The 15,806-nt window shown below is 40.4% G+C and overlaps 1 protein-coding gene across 2 annotated transcripts in view; it reads right to left on the minus strand.

Moving 5' to 3' along the window:
• The window catches only part of stk39 (serine threonine kinase 39), a 30,584-nt gene extending 15,617 nt beyond the window's left edge, over window positions 1–14,967 (minus strand). Inside the window, exons 1-13 of one of the 2 annotated variants that reach the window (XM_035773355.2) lie at window positions 14,612–14,967; window positions 12,938–13,050; window positions 12,504–12,612; window positions 12,034–12,175; window positions 8,551–8,606; window positions 4,460–4,569; window positions 4,266–4,367; window positions 3,976–4,109; window positions 3,625–3,673; window positions 3,451–3,516; window positions 1,606–1,677; window positions 1,071–1,193; window positions 473–514 (exon numbers count right to left, since the gene is read on the minus strand). In XM_035773355.2, coding sequence (XP_035629248.1) covers window positions 473–514; window positions 1,071–1,193; window positions 1,606–1,677; window positions 3,451–3,516; window positions 3,625–3,673; window positions 3,976–4,109; window positions 4,266–4,367; window positions 4,460–4,569; window positions 8,551–8,606; window positions 12,034–12,175; window positions 12,504–12,612; window positions 12,938–13,050; window positions 14,612–14,717 — 1,224 coding nt within the window. In that variant the 5' untranslated portion in view covers window positions 14,718–14,967. The remainder of the gene's footprint in view (window positions 1–472; window positions 515–1,070; window positions 1,194–1,605; window positions 1,678–3,450; window positions 3,517–3,624; window positions 3,674–3,975; window positions 4,110–4,265; window positions 4,368–4,459; window positions 4,570–8,550; window positions 8,607–12,033; window positions 12,176–12,503; window positions 12,613–12,937; window positions 13,051–14,611) is intronic. The other variant, XM_035773356.2, reaches the window with a different exon arrangement.
• Window positions 14,968–15,806: the final 839 nt, after the last annotated feature.

The raw sequence follows: 15,806 nt of genomic DNA on the forward strand, positions 1-15,806 counted from the left end.
CATGCACAATGTAGATTTCCTAGCCGACTTGCCAAAACTAACGTTTGTTAACAAGAAGTTGTGGAGTGGATGAAAAACGAGTTTTAATGACTCCAACCTAAGTTTATGTAAACTTTCGACTTCAACTGTATATACGTTCGACCTTGCTAAAAATCCATGAGTCAGAGAAACTGTGGGGTAAGATGTACTAGGTTTATTTGAGATTTCATAACGGATACATAACCTGCTCCCTGTTGAGGCAGACAATTAGATTTTCCAATGAAGCCCTTTGTAAAGTAATCAAATTACACAGAAACAGACAGAGGCAAAGTAAGTCAATTATTCTAGTCAATGTGCAGGTTTACACACTCACAACAATCTTACTTCACCCACATTACACCTAAGCGTCTGTCTCTATGATATTAAAAATACTTTAACAATGACAAATCATGTACTCCATATTTGTTTATAGAACAGAAAAGAGCTAACTTACATCTTCACCCTCGTCTTCGTTGTCCTCTCTGAGCCTTCGCGACTGGAAGGTAATATCAAACACAAACAACATTATATTCTCAGTCTTGACAAATCTAAATACGACTGGCAGATGTAGAGCTCAAACACCTTCGAACACAATAGTGTAGTGTAGTGTAGCGTAGAGGAGAAGAACAAACAATTAAAACTGACCCAAGTAGAATATCATTATCGGCATTCTATTTGTTGTATCTTTGCTTTATGTAATTTTCCCTGTAAGAGACATCTGGTAAGGCATCTTGTCAAAGAACCTTTTGATATTTGATCATAGCTGGCTCCCCGCTCCATCCTCAGCCCCCTACAGCTATCTTCAAACCCTTACCAATTACCTTTAGCGACATGTCACAGGCCCCTCTCTGAAACAAATCTTGCTCGCTGCTTTCACAGAAATACATTCAGATAGAGAATGACTGTAGAAAGGCAAAACAAAAAGGAAGGATCAAGCTAACCAAAGTGCAGGTAAAAAGCATAGAGAATTGCCCTCAACATTAGTTGTTGCTTTTTCCCCCAGCCCCTGTGGCCAAGTTTTGATGTGCATCTCTTGTCATGGTCTCACCTACCCTGCCTTGATTGACAGCAGCCTTGCCCTCCTCACTCCCTACATCGAGCTCGTCATCACTCCACTCCCAGTCTCCGTCCTCCATCTTGTGCAGGTGGCCGCTGGACCCTGGAACTCTCCTCACCTAAGCCAAACACAGCACAACTGTTTAGACATCCCATCAAACTGTAGGGTTGAGAGACAAAACACATTTAGTAGCCCACACACCTTCTAATGTTCTCTCAGTAAGGTTAAAACCAACACAACATTAAATGGCATTTACTTGGCCTATATGAGCTGATGAGATTTTTGAAATATTTCATAAAATGCGCAGGTGGATACCAGTAAGCATTTCACAAACACTTAAGCTCGGATTCCCCTCAGAGAGTTTTTAAGGTCTACAAAATGGCTGCTATGAGCTAGCAGAGAACAAAAGAACAAAATAGAACAAAAAGGAAACGAAGAAAAGGAAACACACACAACTCCTTAAGCAGCTAACTCTGGATGAATCTAAGTGGAAGCCCCAGCATTCTAGGGCTAAGTCAAAGAACATGTACCCTTCTGATGGCATCAAGTTCTTTCGCTGAACCTGACACAGAGCCCATGCTCCTGGAATTCTGCTCTGGCTCCTTGAGCAAAAAAAAAAGCATCAGTCCACTGTGTGTGGATGCATGCAACAGTTCAGTGGCCTGTATGTCTCTTTACACACAAACACGGTACCGTCAAGCTGCCAAAGCATGTGAACAACTACATTTAGTATTTCATATTAATAGGAACATTTATGAGCATACACACTTAGAGAAATGCACAAAGGGAAAATATGGGATGAAGGAGTACATACAGGCAAATTACAGGAGCAATCTATAAATGCTCTGAATCGATACTGTATCCTCTGTGTACTGGCGTAGCAAATCAATCTCAGTATTATATCAGTATTATTTTCCAACTTTCAATTACGTAACACATCAATGACTGCTGCAACACACCGTAATCTTTGATCAATACCTCCTGCAGGCCGCCCTATGAAGAGATCAACTAAGGAGCAGGGCTGCCCTCTTCTGGCCAATGAACAACTGCATAAATTCTGTCATTTGCCTAGAGATACATGTCTAGAATATTGCTATTGTGTATTAACTCTGGTTGAATTAATACACCTGCAGAGGAGGTGGGAGTCTCCAGGAGGAAGGGAGATAGACAGAATGAGGAAGGTAGGCAGGATGGGAGGGAGAGTGAGGGAGAGGGTAGTAGACAGACAGACTGAGTAAGGGGGTCAAAGGGGAGAGAGTCTGATCTGGTCGGTGATGTGGACAGGTTACAGAGTACTGAGATGACCATGTTTCTGCAAGGATGCCTCTTTGTGCAGGCTAGCCTGTGTCTGCTGAGTGGATCATGTGGGTGATTCTCCATAGGTCAGAACAGTACACCAACAGTTCTAGTGGTGAAACAGGACCAGAAGACAGACAGGATCGGAGGATCAGGGTTGGCTGCAGAGGGTATCATGATTACATCGCAGCGGTTTAGATGGTACAATTATTCTCTACAATATACTTGCTTGTTTTGTCACATATACTGAAATTAGGCAACTATCAGAATTTTACCAACCGGGAAATGGCAGAGCGATTTCTGCATAGGGCACCTTTAAACCATGTTTACCAAATTAGTCAACCCACCCACACACGATCTGAATGATTGTGACTGTTCTGACCAGCATACTGTTCTCCCCTCTGTCTGACAACTCTGTCACGAGTCACTTCCATCTCTATTGACATTATGCTCTGCTAAATGACTTGGTCATGCGTCACCTCCACAATCCCCCATGTCCTCCAGTCACCCATATCCTGCAGTCACCCATGCCATGTCAGTGAATTTCCATCCAACTCGATCACCCTGGCCTTTTTGCCTTCTGGCAATAGGGTCTTCGCACCCATTACTTCAGTAATCCACATGTAGGACGATGGCGATCCAATATCAACCTTTCCTGCCACACTTCTGCACTCATGCCCAGTTCACTGTGACCGCAAGGCAAACTGAGCATGCAAATGGTATGTTTAAGTGCACCTCCCTGTTACCTAACCACTCACATTAAATTCCATTTGTCTTTGTCCGCCACTTGCAGTGAGCGTCTGAGCAATGTTACGGACCACTAATGCAAGAGTTGTAAGCACATCTATTCTGCATGACTGATATTGCTCCAGGAGTGGCCCATATTTGCAGCCTCACAGAACAGTTTGATCACAAAGTGAATGACGTGTTGAACAGTAAGAGAGAGAGGGAGAGGACACTCAATGTCTGTTGACTGGCGGAGTGTGCTGCCAACCCCTATCATCTTACCATACTTTGTTCATAATGTTCAGTCAATATTGGGTCTGCTTTACTGGGAAGGATGTTTGTTTAGACATTACCCTTTTGGCTCTCTGGGTTATGTTCGGGGCTCTGCATAGCAGCTTTTCGATCAGATATTCTCTGTTCTGCAGATGAAAATCACAACCCATGTTAAGCAAATCTACATACAAATTCTTTAAGCCTCAAAAAAAAGAAAAAAAAGAACAGGTCAAATCCTGGAGGAAAAATCATACCTTGGCTTTCTGGAAAAATTTACATTTCAAAAGTTCTGCTGCTGTAGGCCTGAAGAGAAGCAAAATACATGGAGATATAAGAACACATTCCAATCATTGGCCTAGAACTGAATGTACAATTCCTCGAATCTGTCTGTGTGAGAATAGATATTCTTGGGTGGGTGGGTATGAGTGAGCCCACTAAACATGAAGACTATATTTCAGGACTCTCCTGAAATGTGTCTGACATTCTACAGAGATTCGATCAACTCCCAAGGCCATCAGATTTACTTCATCATCAACCAGTGACAGACTCAACATATTTAGAGAGTAGGCCTAATGCAGTTCACAGAATGGCAGACATGTACAAACCTCTTGGCGGGCTCCTTCTGAAGGCACAGGGTTATTAGCTTCCTAAACGATTTCCCATATTTTTTCAGCATCTCTTTGTCCTCCACACCCGTGTCTAGGGTGGGAGGATCGTTCTGTAAGGTCAGCATTAAGACCTGGGAAGAGAAGAGGAAGGGTCAAAGACATTCAAGTGTTCTCTCAGAGGTTACATAGACATAGGGTAGTAATTTGCCTTTTCATGGTTCATTAGTTAAGATGTAGGCCTATTTCGCTTCCTGTCTGGGATCTAGATATGCAGTGATCAGGCTCACCTTCATGGGTGGGTATCGGTGGTAAGGTGCAGACCCTGTGGCCAACTCTATGGCAGTGATTCCAAAACTCCAAATGTCTGCTTTGAAGTCATAGCCTCGTACCTGTGGACATGGCGGAGCTACTGTTAGTGTTGTACAGTCTAGGTGAAAACAGATAGTAGATGTTACTAAAACTGGCCACAAGATAGTCTCACCTGTTCCATCACCTCAGGGGCCATCCAACATGGTGTGCCCACAAAAGTCTTCCGTACTTTGTTTCTGGTCATATCTCCTCCAGTGGCCAAAAAGGCACTAACTCCAAAATCTATGAAGAAATATGGATAATTCAGCTTACATGTATGGATGTAAATGTTATACCTCATTAACATCTGATAGAAAGGGATAATAATGTTATGTGGTATTTGCTCAAATATACTCAAACCACTAAGAGGTCTTTCACAAGTATCTCATGTTATACACCTTATACAAACTGTGCACACTCCAGCTCTTCAGTTGCATTCGTGTTAAAATGGTTCTCCTTTCTGTGTTTGTAGGCTAAAGGTCGTCCAAGTACATGAAAGACTGTAGGCCTCCAGTGATTTATGTTAGGGGACCTCTTTGACTACCTTTATGTTATTCAGTATAAATGGGTCGTTCCACCAATTCTGTGCACTTTGAGATGTGTAACTTTGTGGGTAAAACAATGTCACCTAATTGTAGCATTCTGTCATAAAGAGCACATGCTAAACTTAATAAAAAACTTGTTTTCCTTGTTTTTAATCTCAAGAGGTTAAATTACAAAAGATACTATAATAAGTGTCTATTAAGTGCCAAATAAAGTAACAGGGTTGACTGTAACATGCTTGAATGCAAGCTTCACAAAACAAATTGAATAGTTCAAACTTTTCTAGCCAAGTTATTATTGATCCACCAGTTTTCCACCACAAAACTCAAAAAATGGCAAAAAAAAAGAGTGCTTTTAAGCTATGATTTTACTGTTAGATGTTCATAGCCTCTTTCGAAAGAAATATTTAAAAGGAATAGTTTTACCATATTAAAACAACAGTTCAGTTCATGTAACAGGGTTGACCTTAAAATGAGGGACAGGTTTTGACCTTGAAATGGATCAATAGTCATATGAAATAAAAAATGATCTTCAGAAATTACTTTGTCAGAGCAACACAATAACTATGGCCTTACAATGTTGGTGAAAACCTGCAGAAATGTTGGGGTTAGGGGGATTAAAATATTCCTAGAAGTCACCGAGGAGGGTAATGTCAACATGCTGAAATTTGGCACTTTAGCAAGACTTTATTTATATTAAAAATCTGATTTATTGAATTCTCCATGTGGTCTATATTAAAAGCCACATCATTGAATATAACAGGGTCAAAATTGGTGCTCAATTTAAAAAAATATATATATATATATATAAAAAGGATGCAAACGGCACTCATTCTGTGGAAAGAGCCAAATATTGTCAACCACATTTTGTAGAAATACAAGAAATGTCTGTTTCGTGCAGAACGTACTGAGTTGAACTAAATGCACTTATGAACTGGTACAGTTGAAGTTGGAAGTTTACATACACCTTAGCCAAATACATTTAAACTCAGTTTTTCACAATTCCTCTTTAAGGTCAGTTAGGATTACCACTTTATTTTCAGAAAGTGAAATGTCAGAATAATAGTAGAGAGAATGATTCATTTCAGCTTTTATTTCTGTCATCACATTCCCAGTGGGTCAGAAGTTTACATACACTCAATTAGTATTTGGCAGCATTGCCTTTAAATTGTTTAACTTGGAACAAATGTTTCAGGTGGCTTTCCACAAGTTTCCCACAATATGTTGGGTGAATTTTGGCCCATTCCTCCTGACAGAGCTGGTGTAACTGAGTCAGGTTTATAGGCCTCCTTGCTCGCACATGCTTTTTCAGTTCAGCCCACAAATGTTCTACAGGATTGAGGTCAGGGCTTTGTGATGACCACTCAAAAACCTTGACTTTATTGTCCATAAGCCATTTTGCCACAACTTTGAAAGTATGCCTGGGGGGTCACTGTCCATTTGGAAGACCCATTTGCGACCATGCCTTAACTTCCTGACTGATGTCTTGAGATGTTGCTTCAATATATCCTGCCTCATGATGCCATTTATTTTGTGAAGTGCACCAGTCCCTCCAACAGCAAAGCACCCCCACAACATGATGCTGCCACCCCCGTGCTTCACGGTTGGGATGGTGTTCTTCGGCTTGCAAGCAATCCCCTTTTTCCTCCAAACATAACGATGGTCATTATGGCCAAACAGTTATATTTTTGTTTCATCAGACCAGAGGATATTTCTCCAAAAAGTATGATCTTCGTCCCCATGTGCAGTTGCAAACCATAGTCTGGCTTTTTTATGGCGTTTTTGGAGCAGTGGCTTCTTCCTTGCTGAGCGGACTTTTAGTTTATGTCGATATAGGACTTGTTTTACTGTGGATACTTTTGTACCTGTTTCCTCCAGCATCTTCACATGGTCCTTTGCTCTAGGAGACAGAACACGTCTCCTTCCTGAGCGGTATGGCGGCTGCGTGGTCCCATGGTGTTTATACTTGCATACTATTGTTTGTACAGATGAACATGGTACCTTCAGGCGTTTGGAAATTGCTCCCAAAGATGAACCAGACTTGTGGAGGTCTATAAAAAAATTCTGAGGTCTTGGCTGATTTCTTTTCATTTTCCCATGATGTCAAGCGAAGAGGCACTGAGTTTGAAGGTAGGCCTTGAAATACATCCACAGGTTACTGGGGCTCTCTCATGTCGTCCCTGGAAGGGGTGCGTCACCTGAGTGGGTTGATTCACTGATGTGGTCATCCTGTCTGGGTTGGCGCCCCCCCTTGGGTTGTGCCATGGCGGAGATCTTTGTGGGCTATACTCACCCTTGTCTCAGGATGGTAAGTTGGTGGTTGAAGATATCCCTCTAGTGGTGTGGGGGCTGTGCTTTGGCAAAGTGGGTGGGGTTATATCCTTCCTGTTTGGCCCTGTCCGGGGGTGTCCTCGGATGGGGCCACAGTGTCTCCTGACCCCTCCTGTCTCAGCCTCCAGTATTTATGCTGCAGTAGTTTATGTGTCGGGGGGCTAGGGTCAGTTTGTTATATCTGGAGTACTTCTCCTGTCCTATTCGGTGTCCTGTGAGAATCTAAGTGTGCGTTGTCTAATTCTCTCCTTCTCTCTTTCTTTCTCTCTCTCGGAGGACCTGAGCCCTAGGACCATGCCCCAGGACTACCTGACATGATGACTCCTTGCTGTCCCCAGTCCACCTGGCCGTGCTGCTGCTCCAGTTTCAACTGTTCTGCCTTATTATTATTTGACCATGCTGGTCATTTATGAACATTTTAACATCTTGGCCATGTTCTGTTATAATCTCCACCCGGCACAGCCAGAAGAGGACTGGCCACCCCACATAACCTGGTTCCTCTCTAGGTTTCTTCCTAGGTTTTGGCCGTTCTAGGGAGTTTTTCCTAGCCACCGTGCTTCTACACCTGCATTGCTTGCTGTTTGGGGTTTTAGGCTGGGTTTCTGTACAGCACTTTGAGACATCAGCTGATGTACGAAGGGCTATATAAATAAATGTGATTTGATTTTGATTTGATACACCTCCAATTGACTCAAATGATGTCAATTGGCCTATCAGAAGCTTCTAAAGCCATGACATCATTTTCTGGAATTTTCCAAGCTGTTTAAATGCACAGTCAACATAGTGTATGTAAACTTCTGACCCACTGGAATTGTGATACAGTGAATTATAAGTGAAATAATCTGTCTGTAAACAATAGTTGGAAAAAATACTTGTGTCATGCACAAAGTAGATGTCCTAATCGACTTGCCAACAAGAAATTTGTGGAGTGGTTGAAAAACAAGCTTTAATGACTCCAACCTAAGTGTATGTAAACTTCCGACTTCAACTGTATATCTACATTCATGTTGTATTCCTAGCAAATAAATAAAACACTTATAAAAGACTAACTTTTTAATCTCAATATTTTGAGTGGGGCTGAAAGATCTTCAGGACATGAAAGAGAAACACGCAGTCATTATGTAAACTACTGCGTATTCGCTAGCTTCAAAAATATATTCATCTTTGCCATTTTACAAGTATATTCCTACTTTTGATTGGTGAAGTCTGGCATTATGTTGATTAGGCTGTTGAATTAACTGAATGTGTGGAAGCATCATTCAAAAAGTACTATCTTTGTGGCAGTCAGTGAGCTGTGAGAATACAATTTAACAGGTGAAGATGAGGTGAGGGAGTGACATTACTCACACACCTGCAATCTGAACAGATCCATCCTCTCCCAACAGAATGTTCCCAGCCTTCACATCCCTGAGGTCACACACACACAGCAAAAACACCCCAGTCAGGCCCAAACAGTATCTATCGACCTAAGTGGAGCAGGATCAATTGCATCCATGTGTACAAATGAGTTTTGCAGCCTACTGTCATTTGGAACACTGCCCAAGGGGGTAATAGTGGTTTACTTCTTTATGCCCTTGACATCCAGGCAAGTTCAAAGAACACAATCTGTCAATACATTACATTGAAACAGTAGATAATGTCATCACAATTTAACTAATACCATGTAACTCTTAGATTACAATTTATAGATTAATACTATGTAACTTTTAAATACACTCTTTTAAGAAAGACCCTGTGCAAAGAATTAATGTTTATAACTCCAGACAGTAGAGGCTCCTCCGAGGAGGGAGGGGAGGATCATCCTCCTCAGTGAATTTCATAAAAATAAAAATAGTTAAACATTAAAAAAGTTACTTTTTTTAGATAAAACTATACTAAATAAATTCAGGTCACCAAATAATTGATTAAAACACAAGGTTTTGTAGTGAAGGTCTACAGTAGCCTCAACAGCCCTCTGTAGGGTAGAACCATGGTGCAGCCGGAGGACAGCTAGCTTTTGTCCTCCTCTGTGTACATTGACTTAAATACAAATCTCAGGAGGCTCATGGTTCTCACCGCCTTCCATAGACTTCCAGAGGATGTCCTCCAACCTATCAGAGCTCTTGCGGCATGAACTGACATGTTGTCCACCCAATCAAAGAATCAGACAATTAATCTAGTACTGAAAGCATAAGCTACAGCTAGCTAGCAATGCAGTGCATTACACATTGTGAGTAGTTGAGTCAAAGAGAGAGAAAGACAATAGTTGAACAGTTTTGAACAAATTAATATTTTTAAAAATGAAGGACAAGTGAGAGAGAGAGAGAGAGACTTATATTTTGTTGTATTTTTTTCAGTTTCACTTACTTAGCTAGGCAATGCAGCTAGTTTAGCCTACTCAAACACCCGGATCAAATAGAGTGGAAAGCTATGTTAGCTAGCTGGCTATGGCTATCCAACTCTGGAACTCTTTCAAGTTAAGGTAAGCTTTTGGTTGTATTCATTTATTGCCACCGCGGCCCGCCGGTGTAACTGCTAAACTGGTTGCTGCTGACTGTACACTGCGCTGCATGATTGTAGGGGGTTTACTAATGTGTTAGTTCTTGCTGCTATGTTGACTATGACGTTAATATGGTGACAATGATGTAGGCTGTGTGTAGCGGTTAGCGGTTATGATATGAAGGTTTGGCTTGGAAGGGTTTTTTCGCCTGGTCACAGAAAACTGATGTGTTGTGCACTGAAGTCCACAAGAAAAGGGAAAAGGTGAGAGGAGAACATGTAGTTTCGGAGAAAGAATAAAACTATCAAAGGGATCATGATTTTTTTATGTGGCTGCTATGAAAGTGAACTGTGTTTGAGTGTGATCAGGGGTGTATTCATTCCGGCGATTCTGTTGGAAAAACGTTTCTTAAACGGATTAACATACTGGAATCTGTCCAACATAAACTCTCGTTTGCAACTGTTGGACATATGATTACACCCTAGATCAGCTAGATGCAGGCAGGAGTGTGCAAGGCAGTATTGAATGTGTCAATGTCTGTCACCTTGATTACTCAAATTTAGGGCTGACCCCATTTAGTCGACTGGTGGCTAGGCTGAGATTTTTTTAATTGAGCAGACCGAGATTTTTTTAGTCTAGCAGTCTAAAAAATATTTTTGGGCACATGAGACACCCGTCTGACTCACGGAGATGGCACACCAGTATCACCAGTAGAACATTTACCGTTAATTTCCATAATTTCTAATCTACAATGTTAGTTTTGTTATGGTCATTTCTGTTAATGCATTAAATGTATTATTATTACAGTGTTTTACCGTTCTCATTGTCGGAGTGGACATGTTGTTTGCTGACCGCACAACCTAGGCTACACTTGTGAGAAACAAGTTTTGTTTTTTTCATTCCATTTAGGAGTTGTCAATTTGTTAATTGTGGTTTGTTTTGTAGCGCTCCTGTAAATGTTGAGTAAGGACACGCACCTGATTATACATAGAAGTAGGCCTAGGCTACCTGGCCTGCGCGCAAATGCAGGCCTATAAATGTACACATTTGGGGATCTGGTAGTATTTCTGATGGTCTTAACTCACCACCACTGTGGAACTTAATTTTTTCTTCACCTCAAACACCAAGTAAACAATGTCTGTTTTTACATCCATTGAGAATGACAATAGTTCCTCAATGTATCCTATTTCAAAATTCTTTCCAGCGCTCTTTTGATATCCGCTCAGCGTGAAAGGGGGTGTCATGATCAGGTGGAGGAAACATCATAAAATAGGCCTACCTGATTACTTCTTATCCCTTGTGCAAATATCCTACAGCTATGTCTTTCTGGGGCTCACTGGATCTGGAAACTCTGAGGTCCCAGAACATTTGATACAATGTTGCAAGTTTAAGCTTCAGGCTGGACCCAAGTTAATAGCTTATACAATGTTTCTAGTTCCTTGCAGACAGGCCATGAGTAGCCAATGTGATTAATAGGATATTCATTTTTATCAGTATATTTTCTAACTGCAGGCTGCAATGTTTTTATTTGTTGGCTTTATGTAGGCTAATTTGACATAGTTGGCAATGGCATTATAAGTTACTTTTAGAATTGTTATTAACCATATGATAATGATTTTGAGATACATAGACTTTATTATAAATTAAACTTGCCCACAAAAATGTGCATATAAAAATCATAACTGGCACACAGATCGGTAGAAATGGTAAGATAAATTGGCACTCCAGATGGAAAAGGTTTCCGACCCCTGGTGTAGCCTATTAGGAGCGTAACAGCAGGAGCGTAACAGCAGAATCTGTGAATGCCAGCAGAAGCAGGAGGAAGAGGGTCGGGAACAGGTTTCTTTTTCTTCTGGTTATGCTATCTTGATCTCTGTCTCCCTCGAGTCATTTGTGTGTCTTATTATTTAATCCCAGTGTGCTTAAAGCATCAGACAAGCTCAGTAGCATACATACAGTATAGTTGATTTTATTAAAACACATAGGGTGTGTCTATGTAGGGAAAGATACACATTTCAAAATGTCTACCAATCAATTGGTCGAAAGAACAGACGACTTTAGATCTAACAAGATTTTTTTTAGTCGGGGACAGCCCTACTAAAATGTCTCTCGACCTGTGTTGTAAACTTTCATTAATAGCCTAGGTTGTAGCAACCTCATGATAGGTATAGGGGAAAAATGTGAGTATCATATTGTAGCCTAGACCTATCGATGTTACAATGAGCTGGGTGAAGGGAATATGAATGACAGTCATCAAATATGCTGTAATAGAAATAAGGCTATGCTCATAAAAATAATAATCATCCTCCCTTTTCTTAAACGGCACCGACCATCACTGACTCCAGGGTATCTTACCTGTGAATCTGTCCGTTTCTATGCAGGTAGTCCAGCCCCTCAAGGACCTCTTTTAGTATGGTTGCAATGATGAGCTCATCTAGAACTCCATTTTTGTGCTCTCCTCTGCTAAAGGTATGCTTTATTATATCCAACATGGATCCTAAAAAGAGGAAGCAGACAGACAAACAGTGCCCACAATGCCCAATGCTGATATGTCAATTTCTACATAAGATCCTTCCATGTCAACTGTTCTATTGACCCATTCTATGTTAAGCAAGTTTGTTACAATGTTCAATATTCTTCCCAGCCATATACTGTACCTGGTGTGATAACACTTCACTTTTAATGCCACTGCACATAGGTCTACAGTAAACTGATCAAAAGGATGGACAATTGCTCGTTACATGTCGTGATGGTTGAAATTGTATGAGATCAATGTCATGACATTGCAGTTCTATTTTGCTAGGTTGGTGAAGGTCAACGCTTACCTCCACTCAGAAGTTTCATGACTAACCAAAGTTCATCCTTTACCACAAATGAGGTGTAGTAGGTGACAACATTTGGATGGTTGCATTGGCTCATGGCTTGAATTTCTTTCTATTGTATGAGAGGAAAGAGGCTCATATGAGAAACAAATTAAAGTTAACATCTTTTGACAACCTTTCTTATAACAAGGATTGTTCATAGGTCATTTGCGTCTCTAAAAATGAAGTGAACAAACACTGTAACTTATGGCTAATTTATTTTTCAAATGGACACTTGAGTGTAGCACAGCCCTCCTACTCAGCCTCTAATAGACATACACAAGAGAGAACAGCAAAGTCGAATTACAGCCCAATCAGGAAAGTACGGGCCAGAGAGAGCCCGAGGCACTGTGGTCACACACAATGAAAATATAGCCTTTATTTATTGTTGCTCTCACCAATAGCTCATCCATGCTGGTCTGGCATTTTTCCAAGTTGATTCTCTTTATGGCCACGCGTTCCTGTCTGGGGGTGCAGAGGGCAGCCTGCACTACGGCTGTGGCCCCACTGCCTGGTATCACAGACAAATAGAGGTGCAATTATAAAACAGGGCAGGAGACAGTACAGTAACATTAAATGTGACCAAGGTGAACAGCATAAGGGATCATTGAAACATGCAGTATCATTGTGTATCTGTTCGGAATATTCAATGTTTTTTGTGACATTTAAATAATAACTAATGTATATTCCATGACAGTTCAGAACAGACTTGAAAAAATACAGTATGTGCAAACATATTTTCCAATGACATGTTAATTCCTCTGCATAACAGTCAGTGTGTCCAAAGACAAAGCTGTGAAGAGGGGTTTATTTAAGAACCAGGCCATGCTAAGCTATCGTTGTCTTGTACTAAGAATGTGACACAGTACACACCATGCCAACTGCCGGTGACAGATAAGGTTGAGAGGAGATGGGACTGCTCAACAGTTGATTATAAGCACAAAAAAAGATGACTGACTAGCCACAGCAGCTCGTGGTTGTAGTGCTATCCCTTATCAGCACTGATATGGCTTTCTTTAGCTGTCAGTGTCAGCTCAAATGTCTCTCACCGTTCACAGGTGCCAAAATTCTTAAATGAGCAGAAAACGTTGAGTATTTGGGGAATTACTGTGAATAACTGCATTATAGGCCTACCAAACGAGGTCTGGCGTTATTAGCAGTAGGGGAAGTGGAGAGTGACACTCAGTATTGTTACAATGTAACCGGTTCTATAACTCCTTGATGTAACCTAATAGAAGTGAAAATAAACCTTGATGACCTATGAAACTTGACTGACCTGCTGAAACAATAAACTAAACATTCTTATCCACTGTAATGTTTTATCTATGGATTACAAAATAAAGACGATACATTGCTTACAGTGAGGCAAAGCAACATCTTAAAATGTATATCATTATTTTTTACAACTATACATTAATTATAATACATTGACAGAAGGCAGCTTATAAATTATGTCTATAGGCTATTTGTCTTTCCTTTTCCAGAGACAATTAAATAATCTGTGACAACATTCTTACAAAGTAGACCATTTTTTGCATAGCCTAATACCCATCATAATCATAATAGGCATAATAACGTTGGACTGTTATTAAAACTGAATGGTACTCGTGTTTATTTTGTTTCGTGAAGCCTAACAGTAGATCCTCTTACTAACTTCAGAGTGGCATGCAATTCAATATCCCTTCTCTACCGAAGGATAACATGCCATTCCCGTGAGGACTGCATCCATGCATAGACTCATCTATTTCAATATTAGCCTACTGGACATGTGCCATAAATGAGCATCGTTCAGGATTGCATTAAAAACGCATTTACATTCAATTCCTACCCATACGAATACAACTTTACAATGACTATAAATATCTCTCAATATGATGAAATAAGTGGTTTCCTCTTACAAGAGCAAGCGGATAGAGGTTGTTATTAACATCCGCAATGCAAAGCATTAAAGAGACGCTGTTAAATATGAAAAAGCCGGTAGGCCCTCGTCGTCATTCACCGCTGATAACCGCCCGAGCCATATCCATGATAAAACATTATATCATTACACTATAGAAATGTAGCCTACTAACCTATGACTTCCTGTAACTCGTACGACTCCCTGGTAATTGGCCAGCTCGTTGTCAGCACTGGTTGCGGATTCTGGACAGGAGCCGGAGATTCGCCTTGCTCCGCCATGATGCTGCTGCTGAGCTAGCTTCTTAGCGACCACAGACTGTAAAATGTGCATTCACTCCCGACTACAGAAGTGTCAGCTGCTGCAGAGCGTTACTACGGTTAGTGCTATCCTGAATCCTTGGGACGTCCCTAAACCCTAACCTTAACCCCTACCCTAACCCTAACCATAAGAATAGCCCTTACCATTACCATTACCATAACCCTTACCAAACCTTAACCCTACCTTAACTCGTACATTAAGCGTTTAAAACGTCAACTTCAACAGGGTGACGTCAGAGTTTGGACGTCCCAATGATCCCATTTAGACTTTTCCGCATTACTACCGCTTGCGATGAAAACATCAGGAAAATAAAGGGCCACATTCATTGTGCAACTTTCACCACAACGGCAATGTGTCATTTGACTTTATTATAACTCATTATATTAAAATGTCTACCCTATATGGTTTTAAACAACAACCAATTGGCTAAATATTAAAATAAATTATGTTCATATTTAAGATGGCCTATTCTATTTCTCTAGATTATTCTTTGAATAGGCTGAATTCAAATAATCATGCTGAAAAAAAACACTTGAAATGTTGTGATAGGACTATTAAAGTTGCAATTTTAAAAACAAATGTAAATTCCAACTCTGAAAGTTGTCTTTGTTAGTTGCCAAATCAAATATAATCAAATGAATTGCCTATTATTTGATTAATAAATTAATTAAACTTAACTTGAACAAATGAATTCGTTTTAGGCCTATGGCGTTGGTTACAGTTTAGCCTGGATATTTTTAATGACGCAGTGATGAACTGTCGTTGTGGTGAAAGTTGCACAATGAATGTGGCCCTTTATTTTGTATATTACATTGTATGCTAAAAGTTGCTACAAAGTATCACAGGGCGCAAAAAAAACAAAAGAAAATCCACTAGATGGCAATATTACACCTTCAATCATATACCAACATTTGTGAGGCCTTACAATACATAATGCCTATGAGGTGTCTCTTGGTGAAAGTACATTACTGATTACAACAATATAAAAAGGTGTCCTTTTATTAAATTAATACATTCACATTCTGTATTTACACAAATATATTAATTTC

This window comes from Oncorhynchus keta, chromosome 7 (assembly GCF_023373465.1).
Source record: "Oncorhynchus keta strain PuntledgeMale-10-30-2019 chromosome 7, Oket_V2, whole genome shotgun sequence".
Lineage (NCBI taxonomy): Eukaryota > Metazoa > Chordata > Actinopteri > Salmoniformes > Salmonidae > Oncorhynchus > Oncorhynchus keta.